Source organism: Tachyglossus aculeatus, chromosome Y4, assembly GCF_015852505.1.
Source record: "Tachyglossus aculeatus isolate mTacAcu1 chromosome Y4, mTacAcu1.pri, whole genome shotgun sequence".
NCBI lineage: Eukaryota > Metazoa > Chordata > Mammalia > Monotremata > Tachyglossidae > Tachyglossus > Tachyglossus aculeatus.
In genome coordinates this window covers 5,376,556-5,394,413 of record NC_052096.1, presented here as the reverse complement: position 1 = coordinate 5,394,413, position 17,858 = coordinate 5,376,556, and the positions used below count along the sequence as shown (strand labels likewise).

The window sequence follows — 17,858 nt, the reverse complement described above, 5'->3', positions numbered from 1 at the left end:
CCCAACATCAGGCTCACAGTCTATGCGCCAGGCACTGTACTAAGCGCTGGGGCAGATACAAGGTAATGCAAGATGAGTCCCTGTCCCGCATGGGGCTCACAATCTTCATCCCCATTTTACAGACGAGGTAATGGAGGCGCAGAAAAATTAAATAACTTGCCCAAAGTCACCATGAACCCAGGCCCTTCTGGCTCCCACGCCTAGTCGCTATCCACTATACCACACTGCTTCTCCTTCATTCAATCATATTTACTGAGCGCTTACTGTGTGCAGAGCACTGGACTAAGCGCTTGGGAAGTACAAGTTGGCAACATATAGAGGTGGCCCCTACCCAAAAACGGGCTTGCAGTCTAGAAGGGGGCTCACGGTCTAAGAGCTGTAATCAGAACTAATACGAATGTACCAAGATGAAATAAAAATAAGTCATTGATATGCAAATATATTCATAGATACATAACGAATTCTACTGCGTGGGAGAGTACAGTTGAATAAAAGACTATGCACTTTGCTGCGACCCCTTAAACACTCTGATATTCCCCCCAGTCCCACAACACTTTATGTTCATATCCTTATGCTCTACGATTTCCCCCATTTGTAATTTATTTTAATGTTCATTCAATCATTCGATGGAATTTATTGAGCGCTTACAACGTGACTGTTTCCCTTTCAAAACTGTAAGCTCCCTGTGGGAAGGGGTGGCGTCTACCAATTCCGTTGTATCGTACTTTCTCAAGTGCTGGGTATGGTGCTCTGCAGGCAATAAGAGCTCAATAAGTACCACTGATTGACTGACACATGGGCCTTGCCTGCAGTGAGCTTACAATCTAACTGGGGAAGCAGTGTGGCCTAATGGAAAGAGCCTGGAGCCTGGGAGTCAGTGGATTTGGGTTCTAATTCTGACTGTCAGAATTAGAATTTGGGCAAGTCACTTGTCAGCGTCTCAGTTGCCTCATCGGTAAAATTGATCAATCGTATTTATTGAGCGCTTACTGTGTGCAGAGCACTGTACTAAAAATGGGGATGAAGACTGGACAGGGAGTGTGTCCAACCTGATAAGCCTGTATCTACCCCAACGCTTAGTACAGTGCCCGGCACATAGTAAGTGTCCAACAAAAACCATTTAAAAAACAAGCAAACGGGGTACTCTTCTGTGCCTCAGTTACCTATCTGTAAAATGGGGATTGAGACCACAAGGGACAGGGACTGTGTCCGAACTGATAAGCTTTGTATAATAATGATGCTATTTGTTAAGCGCTTACTATGTGCCAAGCACTGTTCTAAGCGCTGGGGCAGAGACAAGGTTATCAGGTTGTCCCAGATGGGGCTCACAGTCTTCATCCCCATTTTACAGATGAGGGAGTTGAGGCAGAGGGAAGTGAAGTGACTTGCCCAAAGTCACACAGCTAAGTGGCAGAGCCGGAATTCGAACCCATGACATGAATGTATCCACCCCATCGCTTAGTACAGTGCCTGGCACATAGTAAGTGCTGCGTGGCTCAGTGGAAAGAGCTCGGGCTTTGGAGTCAGAGGTCATGGGTTCAAATCCTGGCTCCACCACGTCTGCTGTGTGACCTTGGGCAAGTCACTTAACTTCTCTGAGCCTCAGTGACCTCATCTGTAAAAATGGGGATTAAGACTGTGAGCCCCACGTGGGACAACTTGATCACACTGTATCCCCCCCAGTGCTTAGAACAGTGCTTTGCACATAGTAAGCGCTTAATAAAAGCCATCATTATTATTACTATTATTATTAACCAACACCGTAATGATGATAATTGAATCCCTGTTCTCCCTCCCTCTTAGACCGAGACCCCAGAGACAGGGACTGTTGTTGGGTTGTCCTTTCCCAAGCGCTTAGTACAGCACTCTGCACCCAGTAAGTGCGTAATACGATTGAATGAATGAAGCCGATGACCTCGTATCTGGTATCAGTGCTTAGGTCATCATCATCATCAATCGTATTTATTGAGCGCCTGCTATGTGCAGAGCGCTGTACTAAGCACTTGGGAAGTACAAATTGGCAACATATACAGTCCCTACCCAACAGTGGGCTCACAGTCTATAAGGGGGAGATGGAGAACAAAACCAAACATACTAACAAAATAAAATAAATAGGATAGATATGTACAAGTAAAATAAGTAAAGGTCCAGTGTTGGGGTGTAATAAGCCCTTAACCGATATCAATTAAGGGGGGACGGATAAAAAGACTAGCCAACATGAGCCATTCACAAATAGATAGAGAAGGAAACAAAGCTTTAGCTGTAGACAGCGAGTGTGTGGGAGGCCACAGTCGTAAACAAGCATAAAATAATATCAGTCAAGAGTGATGGAACCGTGCTGGAGAGCTGACTGGAAAAGCAGGTGGCCAATAATACTAATCATCATCATCATCATCATCAATCGTATTTATTGAGCGCTTACTATGTGCAGAGCACTGTACTAAGCGCTTGGGAAGTACAAATTGGCAACATATAGAGACAGTCCCTACCCAACAGTGGGCTCACGGTCTAAAAGGGGGAGACAGAGAACAAAACCAAACATACTAACAAAATAAAATAAATAGAATAGATATGTAGAAGTAAAATAAATAGAGTACTAAATATGTACAAACGTATATACATATATAAAGGTGCTGTGGGGAAGGGAAGGAGGTAAGAAGGGGGGATGGAGAGGGGGACGAGGGGGAGAGGAAGGAATACTAATGATGATGATGATGGTATGTGTTAAACACTTACTATGTGCCAAGCTCTGTTCTAAGCGCTGGGATAATAATAATAATAATGGCATTTGTTAAGCGCTTACTATGTGCAAAGCACTGTTCTAAGCGCTGGGGACGTTACAACGTAATCAGATTGTCCCACGTGGGGCCCACAGTCTTAATCCCCAATTTACAGTTGAGGTAACTGAGGCACAGAGAAGCTGACTTGCCCAAGGTCACATAGCTAACAATTGGCGGAGCCGGGATTTGAACTCATGACCTCTGACTCCAAAGCCCGGGCTCTTTCCATTGAGCTGGGGTAGATAACTAGGTTATCAGGCTGGCCCAGGTGGGGCTCACCGTCCCAATCCCCGTTTTATAGATGAGGGAACTGAGGCACAGCGAAGTTGTGTCTCCCCCTTTTAGACTGTGAGCCCACTGTTGGGTAGGGACTGTCTCTATATGTTGCCAATTTGTACTTCCCAAGCGCTTAGTACAGTGCTCTGCACATAGTAAGCGCTCAATAAATACGACTGATGATGATGATGATGAAGTTAAGTGACTTGCCCAAAGTCACACAGCTGACAAGTGGCGGATGGGCTTGGCCCCACCCCTCCACCACCACCCCAGTTGCTGTTGACTGGCAGGGAGGATGTTTTGGGACCCACATCCATAATCAACCGCTTCTGGCAGAACGGTAAGTTCGGATGGACTTTGGGAAGAAAATGGGGTCATTTTCCTCTCACTTTGGGGTTAACAATAATAACTAATAATGACGGTATTTGATAAGCGCTTACTATGTGCCACACAGTGTGCTAAGCACTGGGTGGGCAATAATTATAATAATAATAATAATAATGATGGCATTTGTTAAGCGCTTACTATGTGTGAAGCACTGCTCTAAGCGCTGGGTGGGGGGAATACAATGTGATCAAGTTGTCCCACGTGGGGCTCACAGTCTTAATCCCCATTTTTACAGATGAGGTAACTGAGGCTCAGAGAAGTTAAGTGACTTGCCCAAGGTCACACAGCAGACTTGTGGTGGAGCCGGGATTCAAACCCATGACCGCTGACTCCAAAGCCCGTGCTCTTTCCACTGAGCCACGCTGCTCCTCCTATTATATTTGTTAAGCGCTATGCTCCACGTGTCATGCTAAGCGCTGGGGTGGACACGAGCGAATCGGTGTGGATACAGTCCCTGTCCCACGTGGGGCTCACGGTCGCGATCCCTATTTTACAGATGAGGTGACTGAGGCGCAGAGAAGCGAAGTGACTTGCCCAAGGTCACACAGCAGACGAGTGGTGGAGGCAGGATTAGAACCCATGACCTCTGATTCCCAGGCCCGGGCTCCGTCCGCTACGCCATGCCGCTTCCAGGATTCGTTCTGGCGTATTGACCGGGCTACTGAAGAAATCCTGAATCGGCAATGCTGTATTGTCCTCTCCCCAGCGCTTAGTACCGTGCTTTGCGCTTTGAGGAAGCGCTCAATAAATACCAAGTTGATAGGAGCGTGGCTCAGTGGAAAGAGCACGGGCTTTGGAGTCAGAGGCCATGGGTTCGAATCCCATCTCAATAAATACGATTGAATGAATGAATGAATGTATATATGTTTGTACGTATTTCTTACTCTATTTTATTTGTACATATTTATTCTATTTATTTTATTTTGTTAGTATGTTTTGTCTTGTTCTCTGTCCCCCCCTTCTAGACTGTGAGCCCACTGTTGGGCAGGGACTGTCTCTATATGTTGCCAATTTGTACTTCCCAAGCGCTTAGTCCAGTGCTCTGCACACAGTAAGCGCTCAATAAATACGATTGATGATGATGACTCCGCCACGTCTGCTGTGTGACCTTGGGCAAGTCACTTAACTTCTCTGAGCCTCAGTTCCCTCATCTGGAAAATGGGGATCAAGACCGTGAACCCCACATGGGACAACCTGATCACTTTGTATCCCCCCCCCCCCCAGCGCTTAGAACAGTGCTTTGCTCATAGTAAGCGCTTAACAAATGCCAATATCATCATCATCATAGGAGAGTCGATTGTAAGCCCACTGTGGGCAGGGGATGTTTTATTGTTGTAGTGGACTCTCCCAAGCAGTTAGTACAGTGCCCTGCACATAGTAAGCACTCAGATATGATTGACTAACAGCGTGCGGCGGTTTGGACGTCAGGGTGACATGAACTCACCTCGTTCTCAGTTCTCCCACCCCTGACCCCCTACTCAAATCTTTCCTCCTGCCTGAGATTCCCTGAGCGCTTATGGTGTACTATCCCATGAGGGAACATTCAGAAGTAAGGCTGGCCTAGTGGATAGGCCTGGGAGTCGGAAGGACCTGGGTTCTAATCCCAGTTCCACCACATGTCTGCTGTGTGACCTTGGGCAAGTCACTTAACTTCTCTGCGCTTCAGTTCCCTCATCTGTAAAATGGAGATTAAGATTGTGAGCCCTAGGTGGGACAGGGAGCGTGTCCACTGTGGGCAGGGGATGTTTTATTGTTGTAGTGGACTCTCCCAAGCACTTAGTACAGTGCCCTGCACATAGTAAGCACTCAGATATGATTGACTAACAGCGTGCGGCGGTTTGGACGTCAGGGTGACATGAACTCACCTCGTTCTCAGTTCTCCCACCCCTGACCCCCTACTCAAATCTTTCCTCCTGCCTGAGATTCCCTGAGGGCTTATGGTGTACTATCCCATGAGGGAACATTCAGAAGTAAGGCTGGCCTAGTGGATAGGCCTGGGAGTCGGAAGGACCTGGGTTCTAATCCCGGTTCCACCACATGTCTGCTGTGTGACCTTGGGCAAGTCACTTAACTTCTCTGCGCTTCAGTTCCCTCATCTGTAAAATGGAGATTAAGATTGTGAGCCCTAGGTGGGACAGGGATCGCGTCCACTGTGGGCAGGGGATGTTTTATTGTTGTAGTGGACTCTCCCAAGCACTTAGTACAGTGCCCTGCACATAGTAAGCACTCAGATATGATTGACTAACAGCGTGCGGCGGTTTGGACGTCAGGGTGACATGAACTCACCTCGTTCTCAATTCTCCCACCCCTGACCCCCTACTCAAATCTTTCCTCCTGCCTGAGATTCCCTGAGCGCTTATGGTGTACTATCCCATGAGGGAACATTCAGAAGTAAGGCTGGCCTAGTGGATAGGCCTGGGAGTCGGAAGGACCTGGGTTCTAATCCCGGTTCCACCACATGTCTGCTGTGTGACCTTGGGCAAGTCACTTAACTTCTCTGCGCTTCAGTTCCCTCATCTGTAAAATGGAGATTAAGATTGTGAGCCCTAGGTGGGACAGGGAGCGTGTCCACTGTGGGCAGGGGATGTTTTATTGTTGTAGTGGACTCTCCCAAGCACTTAGTACAGTGCCCTGCACATAGTAAGCACTCAGATATGATTGACTAACAGCGTGCGGCGGTTTGGACGTCAGGGTGACATGAACTCACCTCGTTCTCAGTTCTCCCACCCCTGACCCCCTACTCAAATCTTTCCTCCTGCCTGAGATTCCCTTCCTGGCTTCAAATTTGGGGGACTTAAAAGCCTCCTCCTGCACCCTTCCCATGTCCCGTTTGATTTTTCCTCAGCTTCCACCCTACTACATTCTGCATTCAGAATTTCCCATTTCACTTCCATTGTTGAGCTCCTTCCTCCCATCTGACTGTGAGCCCACTTTTTAGACTGTGAGCCCACTGTTGGGTAGGGACCGTCTCTAGATGTTGCCAATTTGTACTTCCCAAGCGCTTAGTACAGTGCTCTGCACACAGTAAGCGCTCAATAAATACGATTGATGATCTGAAAATATTTCACGTCGGATTTCCCCCCCTAGATTGTGAACGCCTTGCGGGCAGGGATAGTGCTTTATTACTACCGGCTTGGGAGCCAGAGGTCGTAGGTTCTAATCCCGGCTCCGCCACTTGTCAGCTGTGTGACTTTGGGCAACTTCTCTGGGCCTCAGTTCTCTCATCTGTAAAATGGGGATTAATAATAATAATAGTGATGGTATTTGTTAAGCGCTTACTGTGTGCTAAACACTAGACTGTGAGCCCCACGTGGGACAACCTGATCACCTTGTATCTCCCCCAGTGCTTGGCACGTAGTAAGCGCTTAACAAATATCATTATTACTACTCAGAGAAGCAGCGTGGCTCAGTGGAAAGAGCATGGGCTTTGGGGTCAGAGGTCATGGGTTCGAATCCCGACTCCACCACATGTCTGCTGTGTGATCTTGGGCAAGTCACTTCACTTATCTGGGCCTCGGTTACCTCATCCGTAAAATGGGGACATTTTAAAATGGTAAAATGATAAAATGGTATTTGTTAAGCACTTACTGTGTGCTAAACACTAGACTGTGAGCCCCACGTGGGACAACCTGATCACCCTGTATCCTCCCCAGCACTTAGAACAGTGCTTTGCACATAGTAAGCGCTTAACAAATGCCAATTATTATTATTATTACTACTACTACTACTACTGGTATTTGTTAAGGGCTTACTATTTGCCCAAGCACCGTACTAAGCATTGGGGTAATGGCATCTGGTTGGACACAGTTGGAGGCTCACGGCCTTAAATCCCCAATTTACAGATTAGGTAACTGAGGCACAGAGGCTTTCCTCCTCCTTGGCACTCTTTCGAGCTCTGAGCCCAGCGCGGTGCGTAAATAGGTGTTCATGAAATATTGCCAGATCCAGCTAGAGGGACCAACGGGAACAGTTGGATCCAGAGACGGAGGAAGATGAGGGAGACTCTTCCCCCTAGAGCCTGCCTCCTCTCCCTTTACCATCCAGCGTGGCTCAGTGGAAAGAGCCCGGGCTTTGGAGTCAGAGGTCATGAGTTCAAATCCCGGCTCTGCCACTTGTCAGCTGTGTGATTTGGGGCAAGTCACTTCACTTCTCTGGGCCTCAGTTACCTCATCTGGAAAATGGGGATGAAGACTGGGAGCCCCCCGTGGGACAACCTCATCACCTCCCCAGCGCTTAGAACAGTGCTTTGCACATAGTAAGCGCTTAATAAATACTATCATTATTATTATTATTATTCAGCACCCCACTCTGAGGCCTCGAGTGTATCTTTTTTATACATTATAAATTATCTCTAGTAACGTGTGTCTCCCTCTCTAGACTGTAAGCCTGTGGTGGACGGGGAACGTGTCTTTTTATTGTTCTGTTGTACTCTCCCAAGCACTTAGTACGGTGCTCTGCACGTAGCGCTCAATAAAGACTATTGATTGATTGATGGAGAGGGGTGGTGAGGTCCAGTGGAAAGAGCACGGGCCTAGAGTCAGGAGTCCAGGTAACCTGAGGTGGGTCACTTTACTTCTCTGACCCCCATCTGAAAATTGGGGGTAAGATATACGGCAAGCCCTGTGAGGAACGGGGAGTGTGTTCGACTTCACAAGCATTTTATCTACCCTGGTGCTTAATAATCGCTGGAAATAGAACAGAAGCAGCGGGGGGGTGGGGAAGTGCATAAAATAGGGGGAAGAGGCGGTAGACAGACAAGGGAGGCATTTCTGAAACTCGCCTACGAGTTGAATGTACAGTGTTCTACCCACGGTAACTGCTTAAATCCATTTGTTCATTCAATCGTATTTATTGAGCGCTTACTGTGTGCACAGCACTGTACTAAGCGCTGGGGGTGTCCAAGTTGGCAACATATAGAGACAGTCCCTACCCAACAGTGGGCTCACAGACTAGAATCCCACTGATGGATACTTTTTTATGGTATTTAATGCCTGCTATGTGCCAGGCCCCGTTTTAGTCAGCTGGCCTTTCTTTATTTATTGATAACTAAATTATCAATTAAATTAATTAAATAATTAAATTAAATGATAATTAAATCATTAAATAATTTATTGGTATTTATTGAGTGCTTACTGTGTGCAGAGCACTGTACTGAGTGCTTGGGAGAGAACAGTACAACAGACACATTCCCTGCCCATGACAGGTTTACAGTCTGGGGGGGGGAGACAGACGTTAATAAAAATAAATAGTAATAATAATGGCATTTGTTAAGCACTTTTTAGACTGTGAGCCCACTGTTGGGTAGGGACTGTATATGTTGCCAATTTGTACTTCCCAAGCGCTTAGTACAGTGCTCTGCACATAGTAAGCGCTCAATAAATACGATTGATTGATTGATTGATTGATTGGGGGGAGTCCAAGTTGGCAACATATAGAGACGGTCCCTACCCAACAGTGGGCTCACAGACTATCCACTGATGGATACTTTTTTATGGTATTTAATGCCGGCTATGTGCCAGGCCCCGTTTTAGTCAGCTGGCCTTTCTTTATTTATTGATAACTAAATTATCAATTAAATTAATTAAATAATTAAATTAAATGATAATTAAATAATTAAATAATTTATTGGTATTTATTGAGTGCTTACTGTGTGCAGAGCACTGTACTGAGTGCTTGGGAGAGAACGATATAACAGACACATTCCCTGCCCATGACAGGTTTACAGTCTAGAGGGGGGGAGACAGACGTTAATAAAAATAAATAGTAATAATAATGGCATTTGTTGAGCACTTTTTAGACTGCGAGCCCACTGTTGGGTAGGGACTGTCTCTATATGTTGCCAATTTGTACTTCCCAAGCGCTTAGTACAGTGCTCTGCACATAGTAAGCGCTCAATAAATACGATTGATTGATTGATTGATTGATTGATTGGGGGAGTCCAAGTTGGCAACATATAGAGACGGTCCCTACCCAACAGTGGGCTCACAGACTAGAATCCCACTGATGGATACTTTTTTATGGTATTGAATGCCGGCTATGTGCCAGGCCCCGTTTTAGTCAGCTGGCCTTTCTTTCTTTATTTATTGATAACTAAATTATCAATTAAATTAATTAAATAATGAAATTAAATAATAAATTAAATAATAATTAAATTATTTATTGGTATTTATTGAGCGCTTACTGTGTGCAGAGCACTGTACTGAGTGCTTGGGAGAGAACAGTACAACAGACACATTCCCTGCCCATGACAGGTTTACAGTCTAGAGGGGGGGAGACAGACGTTAATAAAAATAAATAGTAATAATAATGGCATTTGTTAAGCACTTTTGAGACTGCGAGCCCACTGTTGGGTAGGGACTGTCTCTATATGTTGCCAACTTGTACTTCCCAAGCGCTTAGTACAGTGCTCTGCACACAGTAAGCGCTCAATACAATTGATTGATTGATTGATTGATTGCAAAGCACTGTTCTAAGCGCCGGCAGGGGATACAAGGTGATCATCAATTGTATTTATTGAGCGCCAAGGTGATCAGGTTGTCCCACGTGGGGCTCAGTCTTCATCCCCATTTTACAGATGAATGACAGACCTGGACAGAAGTGCTGAGGAGGTGGGACGGGGGATGAATAAAGGGAGCAAGACAGGGCGAGGCAGGAGGAGTGGGAGAAAAGGAAGTTTTCTTGGAGGAGATGTACCTTCAATTAGGCTTTGAAGGCAGGGAGAGTGACTGTCTGTCGTCGGAGAGGAGGAGGGAGGGCATTCCAGGCCTGAGGCGGGACGTGGGCGAGAAGCCGGAGGCGAGATAGATGAAATTAAGGTCCGATGAGTAGGTTGGAATTAGAGGAGCATAGTGTGCGGGCTGGGTCGGAATGAGAGCAACGAGGTGAGGTGGGAGGGGGCGACGGGATTGTTCAAAGCTCCGGCAATCAGGTTGGCTATGGTCCGTGACCCCCGTGGCCGGCTCCGGCGACGGGCGACAGGAGGTCCGTGCCCCGGAACCCCCCTCCGACGGGCCGTTACCAACCACATTTATTCGTAGAAAACCCGAACAGGAACCGCCGGAGCCGACAAGGTGCGTCGGAGGGCGTCCGGCCCGGGCCCCGGCTAGGCGTCCCAGCAGCGCAGGGCCCGGTACATGAGGAAGGTGGCCGCCGGCGGGCGGGGCTGGGGCCGCTGCAGCCGCAGGGCCGGCAGCCCCGCCGGGCTCAGGAGCGGCCACTCGGCCGCCAGCGTCAGGGGGTCGCACAGCGCCAGCGGGTCCGGGGCCGCCGAGGCCTCTACCTGGGGAAAACGCGGGAGCCGGGGGAGAGAAGTCGGCGACGCGGGCCAGGGAAGGCAGGAGGGGAGAGGAGACGGCTTTAGGCAAAAATACAACTACGGGGTCACGGGAGAACTGGGTGGGTGATAAGAAGGGAGGTTGAGGCAGGGAGGGGACACGGGGAGAGGGGGGCACGGGTCTGACCTGGCGGGGCTCAGGGCCGGGGGGCAGCAGCGCCAGCCTCTCCCTCAACGCCTCGCTGAGAACGGCCTCCTCTGGCACCTGCAGGCTCACCAGGTCCCGGAACAGGCGCCGCGACCTCGGCACGTTCAGGCCTGAGATGCCGGGAGGGAGTGGGGGGTGGGGGGTCAGGGCCCTGAGGCCACCTCCATCCTCCATCCCCCACTCCCATCAAAGGTCAAGCCCGCCCACCCGCCTCCTCCCCCCTCCCCCCTCCATCCCCTGCCCCCATTAGAGGTCAGAGGTCAAGCCCCCCAGTCGCCTGCCTTCTCCCCCCCCATCAGAGGTCAACCCCACCAGCCCCCTGCCTTCTCCCCCTCTCCCTCCATCTCCCTCCCCCATTAGTGGTCAAGCCCGCCAGCCCCCTGCCTCCTCCCCCATCAATCAATCGTATTTATTGAGCGCTTACTGTGTGCAGAGCACTGTACTAAGCGCTTGGGAAGTACAAGCCATCAGGGGTCAAGCCCGCTAGCCCCCTGCCTCCTCCCGCATCAGGGGTCAAGCCCACCTGCCCCCAGCCTCCTCCATCCCCTGCCCCCATTAGCGGTCAGGCCTGGCAGCCCCCTGCCTCCTCCCCCATCAGAGGTCAAGCTCGCCAGCCCCCTGCCTTCTCCCCCCTCCAACCCACTCCCCCATCAGAGGTCAGGCCCGCCAGCCCCCTCCCCCCATCAGGGGTCAAGCCCGCCAGCCCCCTGCCTCCTCCCCCATCAGGGGTCAAACCCGCCAGCCCCCAGCCTCCTCCATCCCCCGCCCCCATCAGGGGTCAAGCCCGCCAGCCCCCTGCCTCCTCCCCGATCAGGGGTCAAGCCCGCCAACCCCCTGCCTCCTCCCCGATCAGGGGTCAAGCCCACCAGCCCCCTGCCTCCTCCCCCATCAGGGGTCAAGCCCACCAGCCCCCTGCCTCCTCCCTGATCAGGGGTCAAGCCCGCCAACCCCCTGCCTCCTCCCCGATCAGGGGTCAAGCCCACCAGCCCCCTGCCTCCTCCCCCATCAGGGGTCAAGCCCACCAGCCCCCTGCCTCCTCCCCCATCAGGGGTCAAGCCCGCCAGTCCCCTGCCTCCTCCCCGATCAGGGGTCAAGCCCACCAGCCCCCTGCCTCCTCCCCCATCAGGGGTCAAGCCCGCCAGCCCCCTGCCTCCTCCCCCATCAGGGGTCAAGCCCGCCAGTCCCCTGCCTCCTCCCCGATCAGGGGTCAAGCCCACCTGCCCCCAGCCTCCTCCATCCCCTGCCCCCATTAGCAGTCAAGCCCATTAGCCCCCTGCCTCCTCCCCCGTCAGGGGTCAAGCCCACCTGCCCCCAATCTCCTCCATCCCCTGCCCCCATTAGAGGTCAGGCCTAGCAGCCCCCTGCCTCCTCCCCCATCAGAGGTCAGGCCCGCCAGCCCCCTGCCTCCTCCCCGATCAGGGGTCAAGCCCGCCAGCCCCCTGCCTCCTCCCCCATCAGGGGTCAAGCCCACCAGCCCCCTGCCTCCTCCCCCATCAGGGGTCAAGCCCACCTGCCCCCAGCCTCCTCCATCACCCTCCCCCCATCAGAGGTCAAGCCCGCCAGTCCCCTGCCTCCTCCCCCATCAGAAGTCAAGCCCGCCAGCCCCCTGCCTCCGGGCATCACCTTCGGCCAAGGTGCCATCAAGGCCACAGCGGGTGAGGAAGGAGGTCCTCAGCTGCTGCTCGGCCGCCCTCAGGGCATCGAACTCCTCATCATCATCATCATCGTCGTTCTTGGCCAGTGCACGGTGCAGCTGCAGCTCCAGGCCCAAGCTGCTCTGCAGCTCCGGGGCGGCCAGCCCCGGCTCCGGTCCCTGTCCCGGCTCCGGTCCCTGTCCCGGCTCCGGTCCCTGTCCCGGCTCCGGCTCGGCCGGCGAGTCCAGGAGAAACCGGACCTGTTTGTGGGGGGAACGTGAGGGAGCGAAGCAGAGTGGCTCAGTGGAAAGAGTCCGGGCTTGGGAGTCAGAGGTCGTGGGTTCTAATCCCGGCTCCGCCACTTGTCAGCTGGGTGACTTTGGGCAAGTCATTTCACTTCTCTGGGCCTCAGTGACCTCATCTGTCAAATGGGGATGAAGACTGGGAGCCCCCCGTGGGACAACCTCATCACCTCGTAACCTCCCCAGTGCTTAGAACAGTGCTTTGCACATAGCAAGCGCTTAACAAATGCCATCATTAGTATTATTATTACTGCACACAGGAAGCGCTCAATAAATAGGGATGAACACTGTAAGCCCACCGTGGGACAACCTGCTCACCCTGTATCCCCCCCAGCGCTTAGAACAGTGCTTTGCACATAGCAAGCACTCAACAAATGCCATCATTATTATTATTATTACTGCACACAGTAAGCGCTCAATAAATAGGGATGAACACTGTGAACCCCACCGTGGGACAACCTGATCACCCTGTATCCCCCCCAGCACTTACAACAGTGCTTTGCACATAGCAAGCGCTTAATAAATGCCATCATTATTATTATTATTACTGCACACAGTAAGCGCTCAATAAATAGGGATGAACACTGTGAACCCCCCCGTGGGACAACCTGATCACCCTGTATCCCCCGCCCCAGCGCTTAGAACAGTGCTTTGCACATAGTAAGCGCTTAACAAATGCATCATTATTATTATTACTACGGTGCTCTGCACACAGTAAGTGCCCAATAAATAGGGATGAAGACTGTGAGACCCCCGTGGGACAACCTGATCACCTTGAATCCTCCCCAGCTCTTAGAACAGTGCTTTGCACATAGCAAGCGCTTCACAAATGCCATCATTATTATTACTGCACACAGTAAGCACTCAATAAATAGGGATGAAGACTGTGAGCCCCATGTGGGACAACCTGATCACCCTGTATCCCCCCCAGCGCTTAGAACAGTGCTTTGCATATAGCAAGCCCTTAATAAATGCCATCATTGTTATTATTATTGCACACAATAAGTGCTCAATAAATAGGGATGAAGACTGTGAGCCCCACATGGGACAATCCGATCACCTTGTATCCTCCCCTGTGCTTAGAACAGTGCTTTGCACATAGTAAGCGCTTAATAAATGCCATCATAATTATTATTACCTTGTATCTCCCCCAGCGCTTGGAACAGTGCTTTGGCACGTTAGTAAGCGCTTAACAAATACCATCATTATTGTTATTTATTATTATTAGTACAGTGGTCTGTATACAGTAAGCGCTCAATAAAGGCGATTGAACGGATGAGGTGAGAAGCAGCCAACTGTCAGCTGTGTGACTCTGGGCAAATCACTTCACTTCTCTGTGCCTCAGCTACCTCATCTGTAAAATGGGGATGAAGACTGTGAGCCCCCCGTGGGGCAGCCTGATCACCTTGTAACCTCCCCAGCGCTTAGAACAGTGCTCTGTATTCATTCATTCAATCGTTCATTCGTTCAATCGTATTTATTGGGCACTTACTGTGTGCAGAGCACTGTACTAAGCGCTTGGGAAGTCCAAGTTGGCAACATATAGAGACGGTCCCTACCCAACAGCGGGCTCACAGTCTAGAAGGGGAAGACAGACAACAAAACAAAACATGTGGTCAGGTGTCTTTATTGAGCGCTTACTGTGTGCAGAGCACTGTACTAAGCGCTTGGGAAGTACAAGTCGGCAACATATAGAGACGGTCCCTACCCAACAGCGGGCTCACAGTCTACAAGGGGGAGACAGACAACAAAACAAAACATGTTAACAAAATAAAATAAATAGAATAAATATGTACAAGTAAGATAGAGTAATAAATATGTACATTCATTCATTCACTCAATCGTATTTATTGAGCGCTTACTGTGTGCAGAGCACTGTACTAAGTGCTTGGGAAGTACAAGTTGGCAACATATAGAGACGGTCCCTACCCAACAGTGGGCTCACAGTCTAGAAGACGGTGTATATATGTATCTATGTACGAACATATATACATATATACAGGTGCTGTGGGGAGGGGAAGGAGGAGAGGAAAAGGGGGGCTCAGTCTGGGAAGGCCTCCTGGAGGAGGTGAGCTCTCAGAAGGGCTTTGAAGGGAGGAAGAGGGCTAGTTTGATGGATGTGTGGAGGGAGGGTATTCCAGGCCAGGGGAAGGATGTGGGCTGGGGGTCGACAGCGGGACGGGTGAGAACGAGGCTCAGTGAGGAGGTTAGTGGTGGGAGAGGAGCGGAGGGTGCGGGCTGGGCTGGAGAAGGAAAGAAGGGAGGTGAGGTAGGAGGGGGCGAGGGGATGGACAGCCTTGAAGCTGAGGATGAGGAATTTCTGCCTGATGCGTAGGTTGATTGGTACATAGTCAGCGCTCAATAAATAGGATTGAAAGACTTCTATTTGGAGGCCAGACTGAACCTCCTCCTTCCTCTCCCCCTCCCCATACCCCCACCTTACCTCCTTCCCCTCCCCACAGCACCTGTATATATGCATACGTGTTTGTACAGATTTATTACTCTATTTATTTTATTTGTACACATTTATTCTATTTATTTTATTTTGTTAATATATTTTGTTTCGTTGTCTGTCTCCCCTTTCTAGACTGCGAGCCCGCTGTTGGGTAGGGACCGTCTCTATATGTCGCCAACTTGTACTTCCCAAGCGCTTAGCTCTCTTCCTCCCTTCAAACCCCTACTGAGATCTCACCTCCTCCAGGAGGCCTTCCCAGACTGAGCCCCCTTTTTCCTCTCCTCCTTCCCCTCCCCACAGCACCTGTATATATGTATATTTGTTTGTACAAATTGTACATTTGTTTGTACATTGCTCTGCACATAGTAAGTGCTCAATAAATACGATTGATGATGATGATACATATATACACCATCTTCTAGACTGTGAGCCCACTGTTGGGTAGGGACCATCTCTATATGTTGCCAACTTGTACATCCCAAGTGCTTAGTACAGTGCTCTGCACACAGTAAGCGCTCAATAAATACGACTGAATGAATGAATGTACATATTTATTACTCTATTTTACTTGTAGGAACTGAGAGCTCACCTCCTCCAGCAGGCCTTCCCACACTGAGCCCCCTTTTTCTTCTCCCCCGCCCCACCTCCTCCCCCTCCCCACAGCACCTGTAGATATGTTTGTACAGACTTATGACTCTATTTACTTGACTTGTACATATTTACTATTCATTTTGTTGAAGCTCTATTTCTACCCATTCTGATGACTTGCCACCCGTCCACATGTTTTGTTTTGTTGTCCGCCTCCCCCTTCTAGACTGGGGGCCCGCTGTCGGGTAGGGACCGTCTCCCTATGTTGCCAACTTGGACTTCCCAAGCGCTTAGTCGAGTGCTCTGCACACAGTAAGCGCTCGATACCCACTGTTGGGTAGGGACTGTCTCTATATGTTGCCAATTTGTACCTCCCAAGCGCTTAGTACAGTGCTCTGCACATAGTAAGCACTCAATAAAGCAGCGTTAGGGGATAGGGAAGCAGCGTGGCTCATTGGAAAGAGCCCGGGCTTTGGAGTCAGAGGTCATGGGTTCAAATCCCCGCTCCGCCAATTGTCAGCTGGGTGACTTTGGGCAAGTCACTTAACTTCTCCGGGCCTCAGTTACCTCGTCTGTAAAATGGGGATTAAGACTGTGAACCCCAAGTGGGACAGCCTGATCACCTTGTATCCTCCCCAGCGCTTAGAACAGTGCTTTGCACATAGTAAGCGCTTAACAAATGCCATTATTATTATTGATAAATACGATTGATGATGATAAATACGATTGAATAAATGCATTCCTCTATTTTATTTGTACATATTGATTCTATTTAGGGTGGGGGCAGGGGGGTCCCGCCTCACCTGCCGCCGCTTCCCGCCCCCGGCTCTGCCCCCGGGCCTTAGGATGCCCAGGCAGGGTGGCATGGGGTTGGTCTTGGGGCTGGTCCTGGGGCTGGTCCTGGGGCTGAGGCTCAGGTCCAAGACGGGCTCGGGCCTTGGGGCGACGACCCCGTGGGGCTGGGGGACCGGGGCCTCCCCGGGGGCCCCCCAAGGCCGCATCGGTCAGGGGTCAGGGGTCAGAGGTCAGGGCAGGCCCGCGGCCCAGTCCCCCGAGCATCACCCTGCCACTCCCAGCGCAGAGCCGTTATGGGTGGAGCAGCAGAGGGATCCCCTGACGTCACTTCCGCCCCCTTCTAGAGCCCAATCAATCAATTATATTTATTGAGCGCTTACTGTGTGCAGAGCACTGTCCTAAGCGCTTGGGAAGTCCGAGTTGGCAACATCTGGAGGCGGTCCCTACCCAACAGTGGGCTCACAGTCTGGAGGGGGGAGACAGACTTTGCACATAGGGTAGGGACCGTCTCTAGATGTTGCCAACTTGGACTTCCCAAGCGCTTAGTCCAGTGCTCTGCACACACACAGTAAGCGCTCAATAAATACGATTGATTGAGTGATTCTTCCCTTTACCAATATGGCGTCGCCCGCCTGGTCCTTAAGTAAGATGGCGTCGCCCCCCTGTTCCTTAAGTAAGATGGCGTCGCCCGCCTGGTCCTTAAGTAAGATGGCGGCGCCCCCTGGCCCCGCCCCCCACCGGAAGTCGGCCCCGCCCCCAAGATGGGGCCTTCGCCTCCGCTCGGATTAGGCCTGAGGGGACGGGCCTGCCCCGCCCCATCGTCATCATCATCATCATAATAACAATAATGATGGCATTTATTAAGCGCTTACTATGTGCAAAGCACTGTTCTAAGCGCTGGGGAGGTTACAAGGCGATCAGGTTGTCCCACAGGGGGCTCACAGTCTTCACCCCCATTTTCCAGATGAGGGAACTGAGGCCCAGAGAAGTGAAGTGACTTGCCCAAAGTCACACAGCTGACAAGTGGCAGAGGCGGGATTTGAACCCATGACCTCCGACTCCAAAGCCCGGGCTCTTTCCATTGAGCCACGCCGCTTCTCTGCTTCTTCATCATAAGAAGAATAGAAATAACAATAGTCATTTTGGTATTTGTTAAGCTG

At 50.7% G+C, this 17,858-nt stretch overlaps 1 protein-coding gene across 1 annotated transcript; it reads right to left on the bottom strand.

Annotated features, from left to right (window-relative positions):
• Window positions 1–10,273: 10,273 nt before the first annotated feature.
• On the bottom strand, window positions 10,274–17,109 carry PPP1R35 (protein phosphatase 1 regulatory subunit 35). The gene is made up of 4 exons (XM_038768914.1): window positions 16,707–17,109; window positions 12,548–12,818; window positions 10,904–11,034; window positions 10,274–10,722 (listed from the first exon to the last, which is right to left on the bottom strand). Exons 1-4 carry the CDS (start codon window positions 16,902–16,904, stop codon window positions 10,546–10,548), a joined length of 777 nt encoding a protein of 258 aa, XP_038624842.1. The 5' UTR covers window positions 16,905–17,109; the 3' UTR covers window positions 10,274–10,545.
• Between the last annotated feature and the right edge of the window lie 749 nt (window positions 17,110–17,858).

What these genes read in the sequence shown, in the direction of transcription:
- PPP1R35 (XM_038768914.1), bottom strand. Translation starts at nt 16,904, where the DNA reads ATGCGGCCTTGGGGGGCCCCCGGGGAGGCCCCGGTCCCCCAGCCCCAC. An exon ending in GGGGCGGGAAGCGGCGGCAG is followed by an intron (nt 12,819 to 16,706) that starts GTGAGGCGGGAC and finishes CCCCACAAACAG; the next exon opens with GTCCGGTTTCTCCTGGACTC. An exon ending in TGATGGCACCTTGGCCGAAG is followed by an intron (nt 11,035 to 12,547) that starts GTGATGCCCGGA and finishes CCGGCATCTCAG; the next exon opens with GCCTGAACGTGCCGAGGTCG.